Source organism: Dromiciops gliroides, chromosome 5 (genome assembly GCF_019393635.1).
Source record: "Dromiciops gliroides isolate mDroGli1 chromosome 5, mDroGli1.pri, whole genome shotgun sequence".
Classification (NCBI taxonomy): Eukaryota; Metazoa; Chordata; class Mammalia; order Microbiotheria; family Microbiotheriidae; genus Dromiciops; species Dromiciops gliroides.
Genome location: NC_057865.1, coordinates 25,747,290 through 25,766,797, shown reverse-complemented (window position 1 = coordinate 25,766,797; position 19,508 = coordinate 25,747,290). Strand labels below are relative to the sequence as shown.

Here is a 19,508-nt window from a genome sequence, read left to right as displayed (position 1 = left end):
GGGCAAGTCCTGATTTCCTCACCAAACAAAAAAGTAATTTCTTTTTTGATTCTGATGTGAGAGTGCAGTCGTTAGAAATGCTGCCCCACAAATAATGAGAAAAGAAGTAGAAATGAAGGGAGAATATCACTTCTAGACTTCAAACCTTTAAAACCGTAATCATCCAAATTATTTGGTACTAGTTAAATAATAGATAAGTAGGCCAGTGGCACAAATTAGATAAACCAGAATTATAAATAGTAGAACTCCATAGTTCAGAGTTTGATAAACTCAAGATCATGAACAACTTGGGGAAGAACTTTGACAAGAACTGCTGGGGAAATGTAAAAGTAGTTGAGGATAATAAGAGAATGGGGAATACAAATCAAAACAACTCTGAGGTTTCACCCCACACTTAGCAAATTGGCAAATATGACATAAGATGGAAACAGTCAAACTTGTAGGGATTGAAGGAGGATGTTAACACTACAACATTGTTGCTGAAACCAAAGTAGTCCAATTATTTTTTTTAATTTTGTTATTATGCTAGAAAAGTCAATAAATTGTTCATATTGTTTGACTCGATGATCCTAGGAGGTCAAAGATAGAAAGGTCCTACATCAAATAAAATTCATAGCAGCATTTTGGGGGTGTCCATTTATTGGGCTATATAGCTAAGCAATCTGAATATGATTGGATATAATTATCTCATAAGAAATAAAGAATGTGAGGAATTCAAGAAACATGAGGAGACTTGTATATATAAATTGATAAAAAGTGGAGGGAGTAGAACTAGGAAAACAACAAATAAAAATATTACAACAATGAAAATACAAATATTTCCTAACCGAATTCTTGGTAATAATTGTAATGAGTTGTTTTTAACCATAGAGGGAAGAGGAAGAAATATGCCAAAATATTCTACTTCCTTTAGTTGGATAAATGGGAAACTAGGAGTATGGAATGTTGTATATGCTGTCAGATGTGGTCAAAATGTCAGCTAGTCTTGATTTACTGTCTTTTTTTATCAGAAGGGAAAACGCACTGAGTTTCAGGAAATGAGGATAATGATAAAAACAAAAGGCATCAATAAAACTTTAGAAAAAGAAAAGGAATGTTTTCCTGAGAGGAGTAAAATGTCTTTAAGGTTTCAACATCACATGTCTACTGGGAAGAACAAATACCTACACTTCTTAATCTATTAAATTTAATTCAAGAGGCATTTGTTGAATATTATTACAACAGAGAACCTGTCCTCAAGGATCTTACGATCTAAGTGAGGGAAATAAATATACAGAAATGATTTTCTTAATTGTGATGGTCCATGATTTGAACAGCCCATTCTAGGTATGAGGGAGTGACTTGAGTGAAGGCCTAAAGACAGGTAGGGGACATCTAGGTGGCACATTGGATAGAGCACTGACCCTGAATTTGAGAGGCCCTGAGTTCAAATCTCACCTCAGGCACTATCTGTGTGACCCTGGGCAAGTCACTTAATCCCGATTGCCTTAAATATCCAGGGCCATCTCTGATGTAAATCTTGCCACTGGACCCAGTTGGCTCTGGAGGAGAGAGTGAGGTTGGCAACCCTGAGAAGCCCTCCCTCACTTAAATCCAATTCAGTATAAGTCATGACATCACCCCCGTGTCATGGTCCTCTTTGAGAATGAAGGACAAACAGCAACAGAGATGGGGGAGGGCACTACATGAATAAGAAATGCAGACTAGTCAAGTTTGGTTGTCACTTGAGTATATTAAATAGATTTGTATGAAATGAGTCAGGAAAGGCAGGTTAGAACCAGACTGTCACTGGCCTTGAATGCCAAGATAAGTAGTTTATGTTTTTTATTCATTAATCTATGATCGTTGCAAGGGAAAGAGTCCTGGACTGGGGGTCTGAAGGGCTAGGCTTGAGTCCTGGTTCCACTGCTTACTACATGGGGGACTGTGGGCTAGTCATTTTCCTTCTGGGCCTCATTTTCTTTTTCTGCAAAGTTGTAAGGTCCCTTCCAGCCCCCTATTCTATAAAATAGGAGCTAATGGAAAATCATGAAAGATTTTTGAATAGATGAAAGGCACCATCAATTAGTACATTAAGAAGATTAGTTAAGTAAAAATGTGAGAGATAGATTTGGCTTCCAGGCAAGAAATGATGAGGGCCTGAACTTGGATAGTGGTAGTGAGAATATTAAGGAGGTGATAGAGGGGATACTGTGGAAGGTGTGGATTTGATAGGATTTGGTATCTGATTGGAAGTCTGAAGGAAGAAAAGGGAATAATTTGAAGATGATGTCAAAGTTATGAGTCTGGGAGCCTGGGAGATGGTGGTGTAATTAATACAAATAAAGAAATCAAGGGAAGAGGCAAGTGTTGGAGAAAAGATAGAGATTTCAGCTTTGAAATTATTGGGTTTAAGGCATTTTCAGGACTCCAGCTACATCTGTAGGTGTGTATGTGTGTCTGCATAGAGCTGATAGCTGAAGCCTTGGGAGTGTATTAAAAAACGAAGAGAGAAAAAGAAGCTGGCCAAGGGCAAAACTCTGTGGGACATTCATGTTCAAGAGGGAGGAAGCTGCATGAGAAATCAATGAAACTAGCAGCAGCATGGATGAAGAGGCTGAAGGAGAATCATTATGTGCAATGCCATTGAAGCTAAGAGAAGAGTTACCAGGAGGTGAAGTCTGTAGTGTCACATGCTCCAGAAAGAGCTCTGGAGATGGGGGAGGGGGAAGGTGTAGTGGGGGGAAAGGTCATTGCAATGAGCTGTAAGAAGGGGAGGTAACAGCTTTGGAAAAGCTGTTTCAGAAGCGTGGTGGGGATGGAAATCAGATTGCCATAGGTTAAAATGCAGCCAATAGGCCCACCATAATTTTCTTCATATAGCATCTTTGTGGGCAAAGATTATTTAGGACAATGTTTTTCTCCACCTTTTTAAGGTATGATGAGCCTATGAATTTTTCTGGGATTCGTAGGTCAAAGCCTTTCTCCTTGTCATAGCCTAGTCTAGTCAACTGTACATTCAATAGCATGACTAAGACACACCAAATTTGTTCCAGGTGATACTTGGTAAGCAATAATGTTTCTATTTTGTAAAGTATTGCATGTCAGTAGGCACTTAACAGTTCTTTGTCAAGTATGAAATAGCGTTGTCTTTTAATTTTGGTTTCATCATACAAACACGTACAACAAAGAATCTCCTATATTACTCTGAAAAGGTATCCAGCAATGCATCAACAAACATTCAGAAGTGCTTCTAATTTGATGACTGTGCTGAGTTCTGGGGCCACAAGACAAAAGTAAAACATTTCCTGTCTTCAAGGAGCCCTTGTTTGGATGGTGGGAACATACACCAAGAGAAACTTATTCACAACTCATAAAGAATGAAGATGATGTAGCTCTAGGAAGGCAGGCACTAGCAGTTGGGGGATCAAGTGAGGCTTTATATGACAGGAGGCATTTCAATGGAATCTTCAAGGACATTGGGCCTTCCCAGAGACTGAGGCGTAGAGGTTGTGCCACCCAGACCTGGGGAGCAGTGTGTGTAAAAGAATGAGTAAGCCAGGGTGGTTGGAGAAAAGTTTAGTTACTGTGTAAACTTTGTCAGACCTAGTCACGTCTCCTTTCTTGACCTTGATATGAAGACTTTAACTTGCAAGTTGAGCATCGATGCCGCTATTACTGTGAATTCTTCAAAGCCCATTTTCTAGTTTAGACTATTATGGGCTGCTAACCTGTGGGCAGCAGCAGGGCATGCAGGTTTCCTCGTCAGTGCAGAGGCACTTCCTGTAGCGTAACAGCAGCTCTATAAGCATGCTCAGGACTATGAGACGAATGGATAGAGAAAACATGTATTAGGCATTTACTGTCTACCAGGTCCTGTGCTTTGGGAAGGGAAGGAGCATTTGTCTGTAGCACTTATGTGCCAGGCATTGTGCTAAGCACTTTTTATTATTATCTCAACTGATTCTCATTACGGCCCTGTAAAGTAGGTGCCTTTATTATCCCCATTTTACATTTGAGGACTTGCCAAAGGGGCACATAGCTAGTAAGGATCGGAGACTGAACCTGAGACCAGGTCTTCCTGCCTCCAGGCCTGGTGCTCAATCCATTGTGACACCATTTGCTTTTATAAATACAAACAAAGACAGACCCTGCTTTCAAGCAACTTGCTTTTTAATGGGGGAAGACAACACACAACAGAGAGCTGAAAAATGGAAGAAGGAATCATCCAGGCAGAAGCATCTGAAGGGTGAGAAGGGGACTAGAGAAGTCCAGAGGGGAGCCAGGAGAGAAGAGAACATCTTCTGTAACAACATTGAAAGGCAGGGAATATAAGTATTAATATTCTCATTTTAGAAAAAAGAGAGCATGGGCTTGGAAGAAGAAGCCACTTGTTCATAGCCACATGACTAAGAAGCATCAGAGCTCTAGACTTAGGTTCAAATCCTGACTCTGACACTTAATAGTTATGTGCTCAGGGGCTCCACAGCCTGCTGCCTCAAGGCTCCAACTTCAGAGTGGTTTTCAACAAGAATGACCATGTCAAAGCGTACCCAAGTATCACAGTTTGGAGATGAAATGACATCAAGTTTCCTTGATCATTATTGCAGAAAGAAAATAAGTGAAAAGATGTGAACTATTCACGTATGTCTTGAAATGTTTAAGAGTTCATCTTATTTTTTTCAAGAGTTCATCTTATTGATATATTTTCTTTTGATTGGAGAAGAAATGAATTAACCTTGTAGGCAGTTGTTTTTTTTATTTTTTCAAGTGTAGAAGATTCTTATTCAAGAATTCCCAATTCCTTATAAAAGAGGTAGCCAAGAGCTCTTTAGCATACGCTTCTAAAACTGTTTATTTGTCTTACCACTAGGTGGCACAGACCTACTGGGGAGTTCCTAAGGGTTCTCAAAGATATGTTTGTTTTCTTCATCTGTTCTTACGTTATAGGTGAAGTATTTCTGATAGCCTTTCCAAATGGGTATTTCTCAAAGAAGTGGCTTGACTTGAAGTTCTCAGCACTTTATCAGATGTTTAATTTTAGATTTTCTATATTATATTTTTTTGATTATTGCTTTAGTATTTAAATGTCATAAACTTGTAATGAAGGGCAGCTAAGTGGCATGGAACAGTTTGGTGGTGCAGTGGATTAGCCTGGAGTGAGGAAGACTTATCTTCCTGAGTTCACATCTGGCCTCAGACACTGACTGGCTCTGTGATCCTGGGCAAGTCGGTTAACCCTGTTTGTCTCTGTTTCAGTATCTTTGCCAAGAAAACCCCAAATGGGGTCATAACGAGTAGGGCTGAAATGACTGAACAACAAACTTGAATGGGCCATTTTTGATTTTTAAAAAATTTAAGTTATTATTTGTACCATGAGTGGCAATAGGCTCCTCCTCCCTTTTTCCTTCCTTCTTCCTTCCTCCCTCACATTAGATTGGGAGCTACTTGAGAGTAGAGACTGATTTATGCCTTTCTTTATATTCCCTGTTTATCACAGTTCCTAGGACCAAGTAGGTGTTTAATAAATGCTTGTTAACCAACTGACTCCATCTCTTCTTCTCCTCTCTTCTTCTCCTCTTTCCTTTTCTCTCCCCTTTTATGTTCTAGAAAAATGTCAACAGCCTGTATTTTGTTCTTGCTATTGTTCATTCTATCCCGGAAACAGAACTTTATTCTTTTTGGCTCTGTGAAAAATTACAAATGTAATAATAGCTCCTATTGACGTTGTACTCTGCAGACTATGAACCGGTTTCCTCAAACTACTCTATGAAAACAGTCACACAAATATTATCCACATTTTACACATGAAAATACCAATATTCAGAGAAGTCCAGAGATTTGGTCAAGGCCACTGAACTAAGGAGACCCAGGCCTTTTGACTGCAGATTGAGTGCTCTTTCCACTCTGCCATGTACCCTCAATGTTGGCAAGAAGTAGAGTTCTAGCTTTGGCCATGAATGACACTTAACTCCTACATGGAGGGAGTTTGCCCTTTCAGGATTTTTTTATGAGCTTCTTGGAATAGACTCAGATTGGCCTCAAGTAAAAGAGTGGGTAGGAATGGGCTGGGCCAAGATCACAATCTTTTTTTGGAGGTGGGGGGGTGGGGGTGTGTGTGACAGAATTATATGGTTAAACTTAATCATCTTCATACTTTCTTAGCCAGAACTAAGAAAGAAGCCTGATCTTTGGTCTCCTAAAAAACTAGTTTAAAGGAGCAAAATGAAAAGTTTTCAATGTCCTTTTTGTCAGGGGGACAAGACTTTGCTGAGACAATGGTTCCACCCACACAGGTCTCGATGCTTTTGGCACTCATCTCAGAGCAGCCCTTTGACCCTTCTTTCCTTGAGCCTTAGCGAAGCCAGGAGCACATGTGCATGATGGGAAGGTGAATCCGTGTTTATTGTGGGGTGGTGTGGGGAGGTATGTACAGCAGAAAAGCTAAAGAAAGTCACTTACCATTGCTCAGATAAGAGTCTTGGCTCCAGGATGGAGGGGGCCGGGGAGAGAACTCTTGACCGCTGCCTCTGATGTCCTTTTTAGCGTCACCTGGGTGATATGTGCAGGAGAATAAAGCATGTGTTAACCACTCCTCCCCTCCCATGTACATCTGCAGGCCCGGCAGTCTGAGAGAGCTCATTTTGAAAGAGCATCAAGGCATGCAGCTGGGGGTGAGCAGGGATGGGGTAGGCACTGAAGCTCAGGAAGCCTGTGAGTGAAACAAGATAAACGAACAAGTTGAGTTTGATGGAATGGCAGCAAGAAAGACTGAGGTGAACATCATTGGCACTGCCCGATGTTTGGGCTCCAACTGTGAGCCAAAGCTGTCTGGGGCAGAACCCAAGTGAGACTCGGCTTCCCAGAGGTCCGGGAATAGTCAAGGAGTCTGGGAGCTGCAGGGCCCTGTGTTCCCAACCACTTCCTCCAGCGGCTCTACAGGGGAGGCAGAGATGTTCCCTTTTAGAGGGACTCAAGAAAATGTGCAGAGTGAGAGTTACTTCCCCACCAAAATCCCAAGGGGCTCAGGGACCTTTCCCCCTAGGTATGTGGGGGTCTTCATGACTTCCATACAACCTTTATGACCTTGGACACTTCACTTTTCCAAGCCCTGGTTTCCTCATCTATGATGTGAGAGGGTTAGAGGGGACTTCTGTGATTCCTTCTAGCTCTACCTCTCTGATGGCAAATATCTCATTGTTTGATTTTGGGTGTTTGGCCTGCTCTATTCTACATAGAATGGGGACTGGGGTCAAGGGTGTCATTTTCTTCCCCCAGAGCCAGTGTGGCACAGTAAAAGGAACATTGAATTGAACTCTGAGAACCTGGGTTTGCATCCTGGCCCTGCCACTGACTAGAATCCCTGTGTGGCCTTGGGAAAGTCACCTTACCTTTCTCTGCCTCCATGTCTTCATTTGTAAAACAGGGATTGAAGTAGACGGCCGCTTAGACCTGTTCCATCTCTAAATGTACAAATCTGGGAAGTCGTGTCTAAAATGGAACCTCTCAGGGTATCATGGGAGGCCCCTGTCACATTGTGACAAAGTTAATCATGTGGATTCTAAATGGAATTTCATCTATACCAACATCTATTACCTGAAACTAAGACTATTTAGTACAAAGTAGTCATATATAATGACACAGGTGGGATTCTTTTCTTACTTCCCTCCAAATGAATCAATCCTTTAAACCCGGGCTCCTGAACTCAACTGTGTACTTATACTTAGAATATGCCTCTTGATTGATTATGGACATCTGTAACATGCGATCTACTCACTCCATTAATTAGCCATGTGTATATACATATGGGTTTGTATAAAGTATACTTTATACATACCCATATCTAGAACATTGAAAAACTGGAACACATCTAGAAGGCTGCCAGGATGGTCAGGGCTTCAGAATCGAGCCAGAAGAATTGATGGAAAGAGGTGTGGATGGTTAACCCAATCAGAGAAGACACAGGTGACATGCTAGTTCTTTGTAGTGTTTGAAAGGATGTCATGTGGGATTTGACTTAATGCTGCTTGGACTCAGAAGGCAAAGCTAGGAGCAATGGGAATTCACAAGAAGATAACAGCTTGATGCAAGGAAAAAGTTCCTACAATTAGAGCTGCCTAGAGGCAACCCAGCCTGCCTTCAGGAGGTAATAGGTTCCTGGAAGATGAGATTCATAACTTGATGAGCAAGTTCTAGAGGGCTTTCCCATTCTCCTGTAGGGTTCATTAGATGAAAATGCCCATTCTGAGATTCTGTAATTAAGTGTGTTTATGAATTAACATTACTATTCCTTCGAGGAGGAGTGGGATTGCAATTACCCTTCTGTCCTTGAGGCAGAGATGTGAACTCCTTTAAGTAATCACTATTAGTGATAAAGAGGTCAAAATGTTAGTTTGTATTTTATAGTTTTGTAGGGTTTTTTTTTGGGGGGGGTGGAGAAACATAAACCCAAACATTTGAATGTTTTTAGTACCCTAACATTAACAATTTTTTAAAAAAATCTTTAAAAATATACTTTGTATTCTTTTTAAAATTGCAGTTTAAAATATTTTAAAATTAAGCTAATGAAATTTGGGAAGAATTACATACTAAAGTGTTGTAGAAGTGTAATAAGGTCAAAAGAGTTCATGTTATATAGATAAAATTAAATAAGAGTCGAGTGTAAATTTTCCTATAATCAAAATTTTTATTACAACTTTCTAGCATTTGTCATTTTTCTGCCTCTTGCCAGTTTAATCAGTTATTTTTATTAGCATATATTCATTCTTTGTTCTATAGTTTGAGTAGATTATATTTTTCTATAACCCCCTAAATTTGAGGTGATTTCTGTTCTAGCATATGATCCTGATGATTTCAGTGTTGATGTGCAAAAATCTCACAGATTTTGCTATATGTAAAAATGCTCAATCAAATATGAACTGGATATAAAAATAGAAATCAAAAGTACAATGCATGAAATTAGATATAATTTTTAGACCAACATAGCTAAACAAATTAAGGTAATTCTAAAACATTCAGGTTTAAAAAAATCTGATTCTATTTCTGAATTTCCACAGCCAGAAAAATGCAAATTTAATAAAAGGTGGTATGAAAGTGCACTCCAAGAAGCATACCTATTATATGCATTTTCTCCTGAGCAAAGACTGGAGATGTGTCTTCTATCAAAAAGAGGTAGGATTAGTTTTTATTTCCAAAATGAAGACTGAGTCAAGTGACTCTGAGTCATAAGTCTCTATGTATGTGTGTGTGTGCCTGGTTCTATGTCTATACACAGAAATATAAACATACAAATGCATGTATGTGTGGATACACATTTATTGTTGTATCATATGTTAAATGAATAAAACATAATGTTACATAGGATTATTTTCATTAAAATACCTCTTTCCATTTGTTCTCTTTGACTATTTTAATAGGCCCTCTTATGGATCTCAGGATCATGTAGTTCAAAATCAAAAGTCATAGAATTAAAAATAAGAAATATCCACCTACCTATTTATCTATTCATCTATCTATTTAAACTATAAACTCAATGTTCTGGGGACTTGTTCTGCAGTACTTGTAAATACTTTCCAACATGCCAAAAGCAATTATACAAAACAAAGTCCAAGGCAATATTGGAATCTTTTTTTTTTTTTTAAGTTGGATAGGGTCATATTTTTAAAGAGTTATTTTTAGTGAAATTTCTCCGATTTCTGAAACACCGGCAGTTGTGATGTCATTGAGTGGGTGTGTAATGCCACTTATTTTTTCTACCAAGTCAACATAACCAGTTTATTTCTTCTAAATATCCTTAATATTTTTGAATCTCACATTTGACACATTAATAAAAAGAAGTGGGTATAATAATGGCAGCTCAAGGGGCCAATGGAAAACGTGCGTTTGTCCTACTCTGAATGTTGACTGTCATTTTTTAAAAGTCTGGATGCAGGCAATGTGTCACTCACTCCCTTATTTCTTTCCTCTATTTGATGTTGCCTTCCAACTTTGAGAGCTTCAGGACCCAGACTGCTTCATTTATCCTAAAGCAAGCCCTGAAGCTATTAATCTCACCTTGAAATTATTTTCTTTTATCCCTAAAAGTGAAATGTCTTAATCCCCATAGACAACCTGGCTATGCTTTCTACAGAAGGTGGCCTTTTCCAAAATTCAGAGAAACTTTTCTTACTAGGTATCAAATAGTATTCTGTAGAATGATTCAATTTGCAGTTTCTTTATGGTAGGTAAACACTATGCTAATATAGGGTAAGTTCTGTTAGAGCAAACTCCAAGGAACTGTTCAAATACTTTTGAATTAGGACTAATGCTTGTTGGATTAGAATGGTTAGAAGTTTCAAGGAAAGAGCTTGATGTACTCTTTTAAAAAATAGGACTTTCCAGTTATAGATTGAACTACTCTGATAAAGAATTCCCTCCTCCTGCCCCCCCCCCATCATCAATTAGCATTTATACAGTGTTGTAAGGTTTGCAAAGCACTTTACAAGTAAGATCTCATTTATCACTGGAAGTGTTCGAACAGAGACTGGATAACAGAATATAGGGAATATTGTAGAAAAAAACTCATGCATTGCCTGGGAGGTTGGACAAGACAGCCTCTAAGAACCTCTCTACTTCCTAAAATTTCATGATTTTGCTGGATTAACCCTTTCTTAAAATAAAGCTCTCATTAACTAGGATTTAGCAATCTGTTTTATTGTATCAAAACTTTCACTAGAATGGTAGTTTTAAAAAGCATGTCTTTTTTTTTAATTAACATTTTTATTTAAAGTTTAGAATTCCAAATTCTATCCCTCCTTTCCTTTTTCTTCTCCTCCCCTCCCCCCCCCCCACCCCGGGCAGTAAACAATCAGATATAGGTTATGCCTGTACAGTTAAAGCCCGTCTTTTCTAGTATAATCCTCATAAAATATTCCCCAGCATAGTAAGCACTTCAAATGCTTGTTGGCTATCATCTTCTGTGATTATAGCCAGTAAGGACATCAACTAGGTTGGGGTTGAGGACAGGGAATCAAATCCCTGCTAGAGATAAGGGGAGGGGAGGGAGTGTATACAAGTACATAAAACCTTTACTTCGTTCTCATTGTCTTTTCTTTACCGGCATGCACTAAGGGAGTTGCTACTTATACTATATGACCATTACTACTAATAGTAGCTAACTTTTGTAGAATAAAGTTTACAAAGTGTTTTACAAATGTTATCTGATTTTATCCTCTCACCCTTGAGAGGAAGAAGGTTTTAATATTATTATTCTTGTCTTACAGATGGGAAAACTGAGACATAAAGAGGTTAAGTGACTTGCCCTGGGTCACATAGCTAGTAAGAATGTGAGCCAGTATTCAAACTCAGGCTTATCCTGACTCCAAGCCCTGAACTATATCCGTTGTTCTATCTATCTATTGCAGCCTAGCAACCTGGCCAGAAGCCCTACGGCCATGTACATTTTCAACTCCTAGGTCACTCTTCTGTTAGTTTTCATCCTCAGGTAGCAGGATACTTAAGTATGTATTCTTATACTACTTCTAAAATGAAGCATAGTCATTTCAAGATCTCAGCCTTCACACTGAATTTTTGGCATACTGTCTGTCCACTCTCATGCCAGCTTCCAGCCTCAAAACACATTTGTGGCTCCCAAGCTCCACATTCATGTGAAAATCTCCATTACTCATTCCCTTAAGCCTTGCTTTTCATTCTCTGTCATCTTTCTCACCACTTCTAAACTGACTTCCAGTCACCTCAGTATTACATATATGGATCCTCTGACTACATTCTTTAAGATAAATTTTATTGACTTAATTTTTATATTAAATGAGAACATAATAAAATACTTTGCAAACCTAAAATCTATATAAACATTAGCTATCATTAGCTAGTGGTAGTAGTTACTATAGTATGTCTCAATATACTATGTCACTATATACTAGTATATACTATACACAAGATAGTAGTTACTATAATATGTCACAATATACTACTGATATTACTAGTATATTATGTATCAGTAGTATATTATGAATATAGTAGTAGTAGGAGGAGGAGGAGGAGGAGTAATAGTTGTAATAGTAGTACTACTACTACTAGTGGTGGTGGTGGTGGTAGTAGTAGTAGTAGTAGTAGAAGAAGAAGAAGAAGATGATGAGGATGATGAGGATTACCTTGCTATCTGGCAAGGTGAGTGGGAACTAGATTGTAGAAAACTATATAAAAATCCTGGACTGACAATTTTGTACTGTATCCTAAAGGCAATAAGGAATCTTTGGATGCTTTCAAGTAGTGGTGAGACCTGGGTTTTAAACATATTAATTTGGAAGCTGTGTGGAGAATAGTTTTTAGAGGTAAGAGCTTAGAGCCTGGGAAGGCCAATAAGCTAGGCTGGAGGGTGATGAAAGAGAGGCTTTGAGAATTGAGCAAAAGGACAAATGTGAGAGATGCTTTGGATAAGCTTCCAAACCTGGATGATGCAAGAATGATGTTGCCATCCAGAGAATGGTAAAGTTTGGAGAGTTTATTTTGGGGGTTGTCCCACCAAATATGCCCCAAAGAACTATAATCGAGTGCTCCCCTTGGCAACCATGTAGCTCTAGTAAGAGGATAAATGTGGGCCAGTATGTATCAGGGACTGAACTTGGGCTTACTCCTTCATGACTTCAAGGCCAGAGCTCTTTGTGCCTTACTATGTCTCCAAAGCAATGGTACCCAACATCCATATACACTCACAATGTTGAAATTGAGTGTGAGCTAGCCAGGAGCTTCTGCAGGAACATCTGGGGAAGAAATCTTTCCACATAAGGAGTATCACCTGAACTCTTTTAGCTCCATGAAAACCTAAGTGATAGGAGTCATGCATCATGTCTACCTGACATGAAGAGTAGAAGGTCATGCTAGCAACCAAAAGTGTGAATCTAGATCAAAGACAACATCTCCTGGGATCTGTTAAAGCCCAAAGTAACTATCTATTTCAATGATTTCTCTTGGGGGAAAATGGTATTACTAGAAGGAAAAAATTATTAAGGATTATGAAGTCAGAGATGAAATTGAAGGCAGTGGGAAGAGTGTGGTATTTTCTTTACTAATACTAATTGAAGAGAAAAGTAGATCTGCTAAGTGGGTTGTTGATTGAGGAAATGGTATCTGAAAACAGAATTCGGATGATTGAAGCATCACTTAAGATACGAGAATGGTTCAGGAAGTCCTCCACTGCTTGCCTCTTCTTCTAGGAACTCCCTGTGCCACTTTCTCTGCCACTGCATGTCTAAGACTTCTCTTCAGAAGTTTGCATGGATAAGCAGGCTCCCTACCCACCTCAGGAACCCCAGTCTTCTTCTGAACCTTGGTTTCTGTCTGTGTTCAGTCCTGAGGTATTTTCTGTTTCCCTTTAAAGGACAGGTCCAAAGGCATAACTCAGTTGCACATTGGCTACAATCTACTAATCTCTAAATGCATCACCCAGTCATCCTCATTATCATGTCACTGGCCCCAAACTGCCTAGGTAAAGTTCTCATCCCATCCCATCAAGAAGATATCATGAAGTACCAAATGTGATGTCAACAGGGGAAGTTCAAGTACTTCGTACATTTTCAAAACCAGAACAAAGGCATCATCCTTTAACTTTGTGAGGTTGGCCAGGTTCTCCCTGCCCGCACTCTCTACATATGGCATGAAGCATGACTGTTTCTACTCATTTGGAATATTTTCATTTATTACTTACAATTTCTCTTATGCACTTAATAAATAAAATTACTTGGGCATAAATCAAAAGAGGAACGTCATATGTTATAAAGCCATTTCTCATTATTTTAAGCTATATTTCTTGTTAAATTATTTTTTTACTCTATAAATTTAAAGTCTCTATAGATAATAGGAATTTCTGAAGGGAAGAAATTACACCTTTACCATTAAGGAAAAGTTCAGCTCATAGAAAGTGGATGGTGTTACTGAGTTGAACCTAGAGCTGCAGTGATTATATAGGGGTCTTACTTATAATTTAAAGCTTTGAAAGATTTTTATCAGGATTTAACCACATCCTTTGGAAAGCAGGGCAATTCCTGACAATGTTAAGGAACATTATTCCATTTAATTTTGAAAATACTAATAACTTGAGCATAAGTTTTGCAACATTGGGGATTAAATTATTTATATATATATAAATATATATAAATATAGGGCCGTCCCCCTCCTAGTCTCCTTCCTCCTCTAGTCAGCCGTTCTTCCCCTAGTCCATCTCCCAGGTCTGTATATACCTTTTCTTCTCTCCACTCAAATCTCGGGGCTTCCTTCGCCCCCACAGACCAAGCTAATCCGGCAGCCAGAGCTGCGGCTGGTGGGGGGTGGGTGCGCTCCAAGTTTCATGTGCCTCAGCACAGGCTATCCGGAATCCGCTCAGGTCAGAGGGAGCTGGGGGCTTCCCCCCCCCACCCAGCTGTCTGACCTGGCGTCTTGTATAGGCCACGGGGCTTTTTCACTCAGCTGAAGCTGAGGAGGAGGGGGGAGACCCTGAGGGCCTAAGGCTTTCTAATCTCAGCCTAAAGGTAGGGTCCCCAAATCAAAATAAATTTCCACAAGACCATTTTGGACAAAATTCAAGTTAGATAATTTCATTTGGAGGTGAAAAATTCATTTTCAGTAATAGAAAAAACTCTGATGATTGAAAACATAATTTGGTATTCATACTATGTTTAGTACAGGATATTAGATGTAACTTTGGTTAAAATTTAGTTTGGGGATTATTTTCTCATGAGATTTTTGTTTAAAGTCAGTATTGTAAAAATGTGCAAGTTTGATTCTGGTTTAAAATGATTTGCTAGTTTAAATTTTGCTATTTCTTTAGTGGTTTTTCTATTCATGTAGTCTTCTGTGTTTGAGTTCTTGGTATTTTCTTTGACTTTTCCCTCTCTCTCCATATGTCAAACCTAGCTACCTACCAGATCCTATTGATGGCATCTCCATATCTTTTACATCCATTACTTCCTCTCTATTCCTACTTCTATTCCACTACTAGAAGCCATCATCACCACATCCTTGGTGCATTGTAGGAGCTTCCTAAGAGGTCTTCCCAGCCTGGTATGTAGTCCTGTTACCAGAATATTCTCTCCTAGGAATAAATCTGGTCATGTCATGTTGTTCTGGAGTCTTAGTGGTACCTGTTTCCTAATGAAATGGTACCTCTTTGCCTTGTATTCAAGATCAACTATCTGGCGCTATCTACTTTTATCTCCTTATTGTTTGTTTTCATTTTTTCTCCCTCTATTATCAGAACAATTCGTTTTATTCTAAACAATGCTGTTTTGGTTTTTCAGAATTTTTTTCGGTTTGTTTCTTTTTTTCCTTAATAGTATTTTATTTGATTATTTCCAATTACATGTAAAGATAGTTTTCATAATTAATTTTGGTAAGATTTTGAATTCTAAATTTTTCTCCATCCTTCTCTCCCTTCCTTCCCCCTTCCCCAGACAGCAAGCAATCTGATACAGGTTATTTAGTGCAATCTTGTTAAACATATTTCCACATTAGCCATGTTATGAAAGAAGAATCAGAATGAAAGGGAAAAAACACAAGAAAGAAGAAACCAGAATCCCCAACAGAAGTAAAAATAGTATGCTTCAATCTGCATTCAGATTCCATAGTTCTTTTTCTGGATGTAGAGATCATCTTCCATCCTGAGTCTTTTGGAATATTCTTGGATCATTGTATTGCTGAGAAGAGCTAAGTCTGGGGGCAGCTAGGTGGCACAATGGATAAAGCACTGGCCCTGGATTCAGGAGGACCTGAGTTCAAATCCGGACTCAGACGCTTGACACTTACTAGCTCTGTGACCCTGGGCAAGTCACTTAATCCCCATTGCCCTGCAAAAAAACCAACCAAACAAAGAAACAAACCAAAGAGAGAGAGAGAGAGAGAGAGAGAGAGAGAGAGAGAGAGAGAGAGAGAGAGAGAGAGAGAAGAGCTAAGTCTTTCATAGTTGATCATCTTACAATGTTGCTGTTACAATGTACAGTGTTCTCCTGGTTCTGCTCACTTCACTCAATGATTCGGTTCCTTTCATATACCATATCTTGTTCAGCCATTCCTCAATTGATAGGCATCCCCTCAATTTCTAATTCCTTGCCACCATAAAAAGAACTGCTAAGAATATTTTAAACATGTTGGTATTTCTGGGTCAAAGGGTATGCACAGTTTTATAGGCTATTGGCCATAGTTCCAACTTGCTCTCCAGAATGGTTGGATCAGTTCACAACTCCACCAACACACATTTTTGTTTTTGTTGTTGAGTGAGTTTTCTGTCATGTCTGATTCTTTGTGACCCCATTTGGGGTTTCCTTGGCAAAGATACTGTTATGGTTTTCCACTTCCTTCTCCAGCTCATTTTACAAATGAGGAAACTGAGGCAAATGGGGTTAAATGACTTGCACAGGGTCACACAGCTAGAGTCTGAGACCAGATTTGAACTCAGGAAGATGAGTTTTCCTGACTCCAGGCCTGGCATTCTATTCACTGCATCACCTCAATGTGTCCAACTCTTTTCCATATAATAAAACTGCTCTCTATACTCTGACACACACTGCACTTTTCACTTGTGTGTCTTTGCTCAGGTGGTTCTGAATTCCTAGAATGTTCATCCTCCCCAGCCCACCCCACCCCTTAACTTTTGTAATTTCTCCCCTTTAAACACAACTTAGATGATACTTCTTTTAGGAGGTCTTCCCTGAGTCTTCTGTTATTGGACTTAAAAGGTATATGTTTTACACTTTTAACAACCTGTTGTATATCTAAAATGTTGTATGTAAATGATTTAACTTGAAAAGGCTACAAGCCATGACTAAAGTGGAGGGAGAATTGGTGCATGGGTTTTTGTTCAGAGATGATTGTGCACTCGTTGTAGCCTCTGAAGCTGAGCTGCAGCAAGGCATGGATCAATTCTCTGCTGCTTGAGCTCATTTTTATCTAACAGTTAACACTAATAAAACACAGGTTCTCTGCCAGTCAGAACGACACCATCCATACATGGAAACATCACAGAAAATGGAGAAATTTTTAATACTGCAGATAAATTCATCTACCTTGGCAGTATACTTTCCAGGGAAGTCCACATATATGATTAAGATGATATGTGCATTGCCAGAGCTAGTTTAGTGTTTGGGAGGCTCCAAAGGAAAGTGTGGGAGAGAAGAGGTATTAATTAGACTGCCTACCAAACTTAAAGTCCACAGAGCCATTGTGTGGACCTTATTGGTGAATGCCTGTGATACCTGGATAGTCTACCAGTGCCATGCCAGGAAACTGAATTCCTTCCTTTTAAATTCTCTTAAAAAGATTCTGAAGATCACATGGATAGATAAGCTACTGAACACTAAAGTCACGTCTCAAGCTAAAGTGGCAGGCATTCAAACTCTACTACAGAGAGCTCAACTCTGATGGGCTGGCCACATTGTTAAAATGCCAAACACACATTTGCGGAAAGACTGTTTTATGGAGAACTCACACAAAGAAAGCACTCACATGGAAGTCAGAAAAAGCAATAAGAGGACACACTCAATGTCTCTTTGAAGAACTTTGCAGTTGATTGCCTAACTTAGGAGACACTGGCAAAGGGCTACCCAGCATGGCTTGCCTGCATCTAAGAAGATGCTATACTCGATGAGTGAAGCAGACTTGTAGTAGCTCCAAGGAAATGTGAGATGTGCAGATTTAGAGAAATCTCTGCTCCAAATGTTCATGTGGAATATTCGTGCCTGACCTGTGGGTAGATCCCTCTGAGCTCATATTGCTCTGATGAGCAGCAGTCAGACATGTTGTGCCTTAACTCTATCATAGTGATGTCATTTTGGTTCTCTTTGAGAACAAAGGACAACAACCAACCAATCAGCCAACGAACCAGCATCATTGTGTTGCATGTGTGTATCTAATCCCTTTACTAAAATGTATGGTATACTCCATTATGACAGGAATCAGTTCTTACCTAAACTTGGTATTTACTGTAGTGCCTAGCATAGCATTCTGCACACAGCAAGTACTTAATAAGTGATGGCTGAATTTGCTCTTTTTCTCAACATTTTATAGGGTTAGTGGACAAACCTGAAGCTGCAATAAAAGCCAAGAAAAGAGTAAGTTCTGGTTTTACTGTGCATGATTAACCTTAATCTCTACTGGCTTAAGAAAAATTAAATTTAGATCATCAAAGTAGAAAGTGTAATGGGACATTGTCAGCCTTGTAGGCTTGTAAATATAGGCATTTAGATATATATTTTCTTTAAGTCTTATTACTGGTCTATGTTGACGATGGAATACTGATAGTAGACTATTATGCAGTATTCTGCAACAATGTCTTAGAATTACCAAATGGTAAAATAATATAAAGTAATGAATACAATGGAATAACAATTTAACTTATTATTTTTGAGATGATTAAATGTACACAAACATGTACTTATTTTCAAATTGTGGTCTTAAATTCATAATATCATATGCATACAAAGAAGTATCACTGAAAAAACTAATAGCTAATGAGCTAAAGATTGACTTTTCCTTAAGTACAAATGGGGTGAAAAATGAAGCATCAGTTATCTCAATAGGTGATCTGAAGGTAGATTCTTTTTATTTGCCCATGTCAAGGAAATAATATTTTAAAATAATTTTCAAAACTTTGTAAGGCAGTTTGTATTTTTCATGTAGAAAAGATTAATGTGAAGCTGGCCACTGACATAGTGATGTCTTGAAAAGAACAAACTGTTATTCTCTTCAAGTGGCAGTTGTACTATAGAACATCATTGAAAGTATGAACAAGAGTGCTTATTTAAATGCTATCTTTTCAGATCTAAACTGACCCAATATGCTGGTGGCACAAGAAAAAGAAAACTAAAGAGTGGACACAATGGACATTCTTTAGGGGAATTCTTCTTGGGGAATGGGGTGGGCAATGGGCAGATCGAATGTGACCAAGGGCCCTGAAACAAAGGTAATAGAAGACTATATGTACTGGGTTTCACCATTCATTTTTATTTAGAGTATACAGAACCTTAGCAATCCCGTTGTAATTAGGCTTGTACACTTTTAGTTCATCATTTTCAAAAAGACACTGGAATATTCACGGTAGTTATGCTCTTGATGTTCTTTTTCAGTATGGCAGAAGACAAGATACTTTAGATAAGTTTATATTCTGGGAAGAAATGATGACCCCTGAAAAAGAGGGAAGCATAAGGGAATCTTAAAAGATCCCCCAGGTTCGTTAAGCCCTGTATGGGCCACCAATCTGTAAGGGCCTGCTCCCTCCCCAACTGTTTCTCCAAGACTGATAAGAAATGAGATTAAAAAGCCTCTTTTTCAAAAAAAGGCAACCCCCCCCCGCCCGGGTTTATTGATGAGAACAAATTTAGAAATAAGGACAAAGAAAAGCAGGAAATATGACCTGTAATCTCTCCCACCAGACTCAGCTGCTTCGCATTTAACTCTATTTCCCTGCACGTCTGTGTTTAACTCTTGCCAGCCATCATGAACTCTTCTCTCTCTCTCTCTCTCTTCCCTTCTCATCTCCTCCT

The 19,508-nt window shown here is 38.9% G+C and overlaps 1 protein-coding gene across 1 annotated transcript in view; it reads left to right on the top strand.

The window, feature by feature from the left end:
• The window catches only part of ZCWPW2 (zinc finger CW-type and PWWP domain containing 2), a 100,731-nt gene that overhangs the window by 35,808 nt on the left and 45,415 nt on the right, over nt 1–19,508 (top strand). The window contains exons 4-5 of the mRNA XM_043967481.1: nt 9,036–9,150; nt 18,034–18,077. Of these exons, the coding sequence (XP_043823416.1) occupies nt 9,036–9,150; nt 18,034–18,077 (159 nt within the window). The remainder of the gene's footprint in view (nt 1–9,035; nt 9,151–18,033; nt 18,078–19,508) is intronic.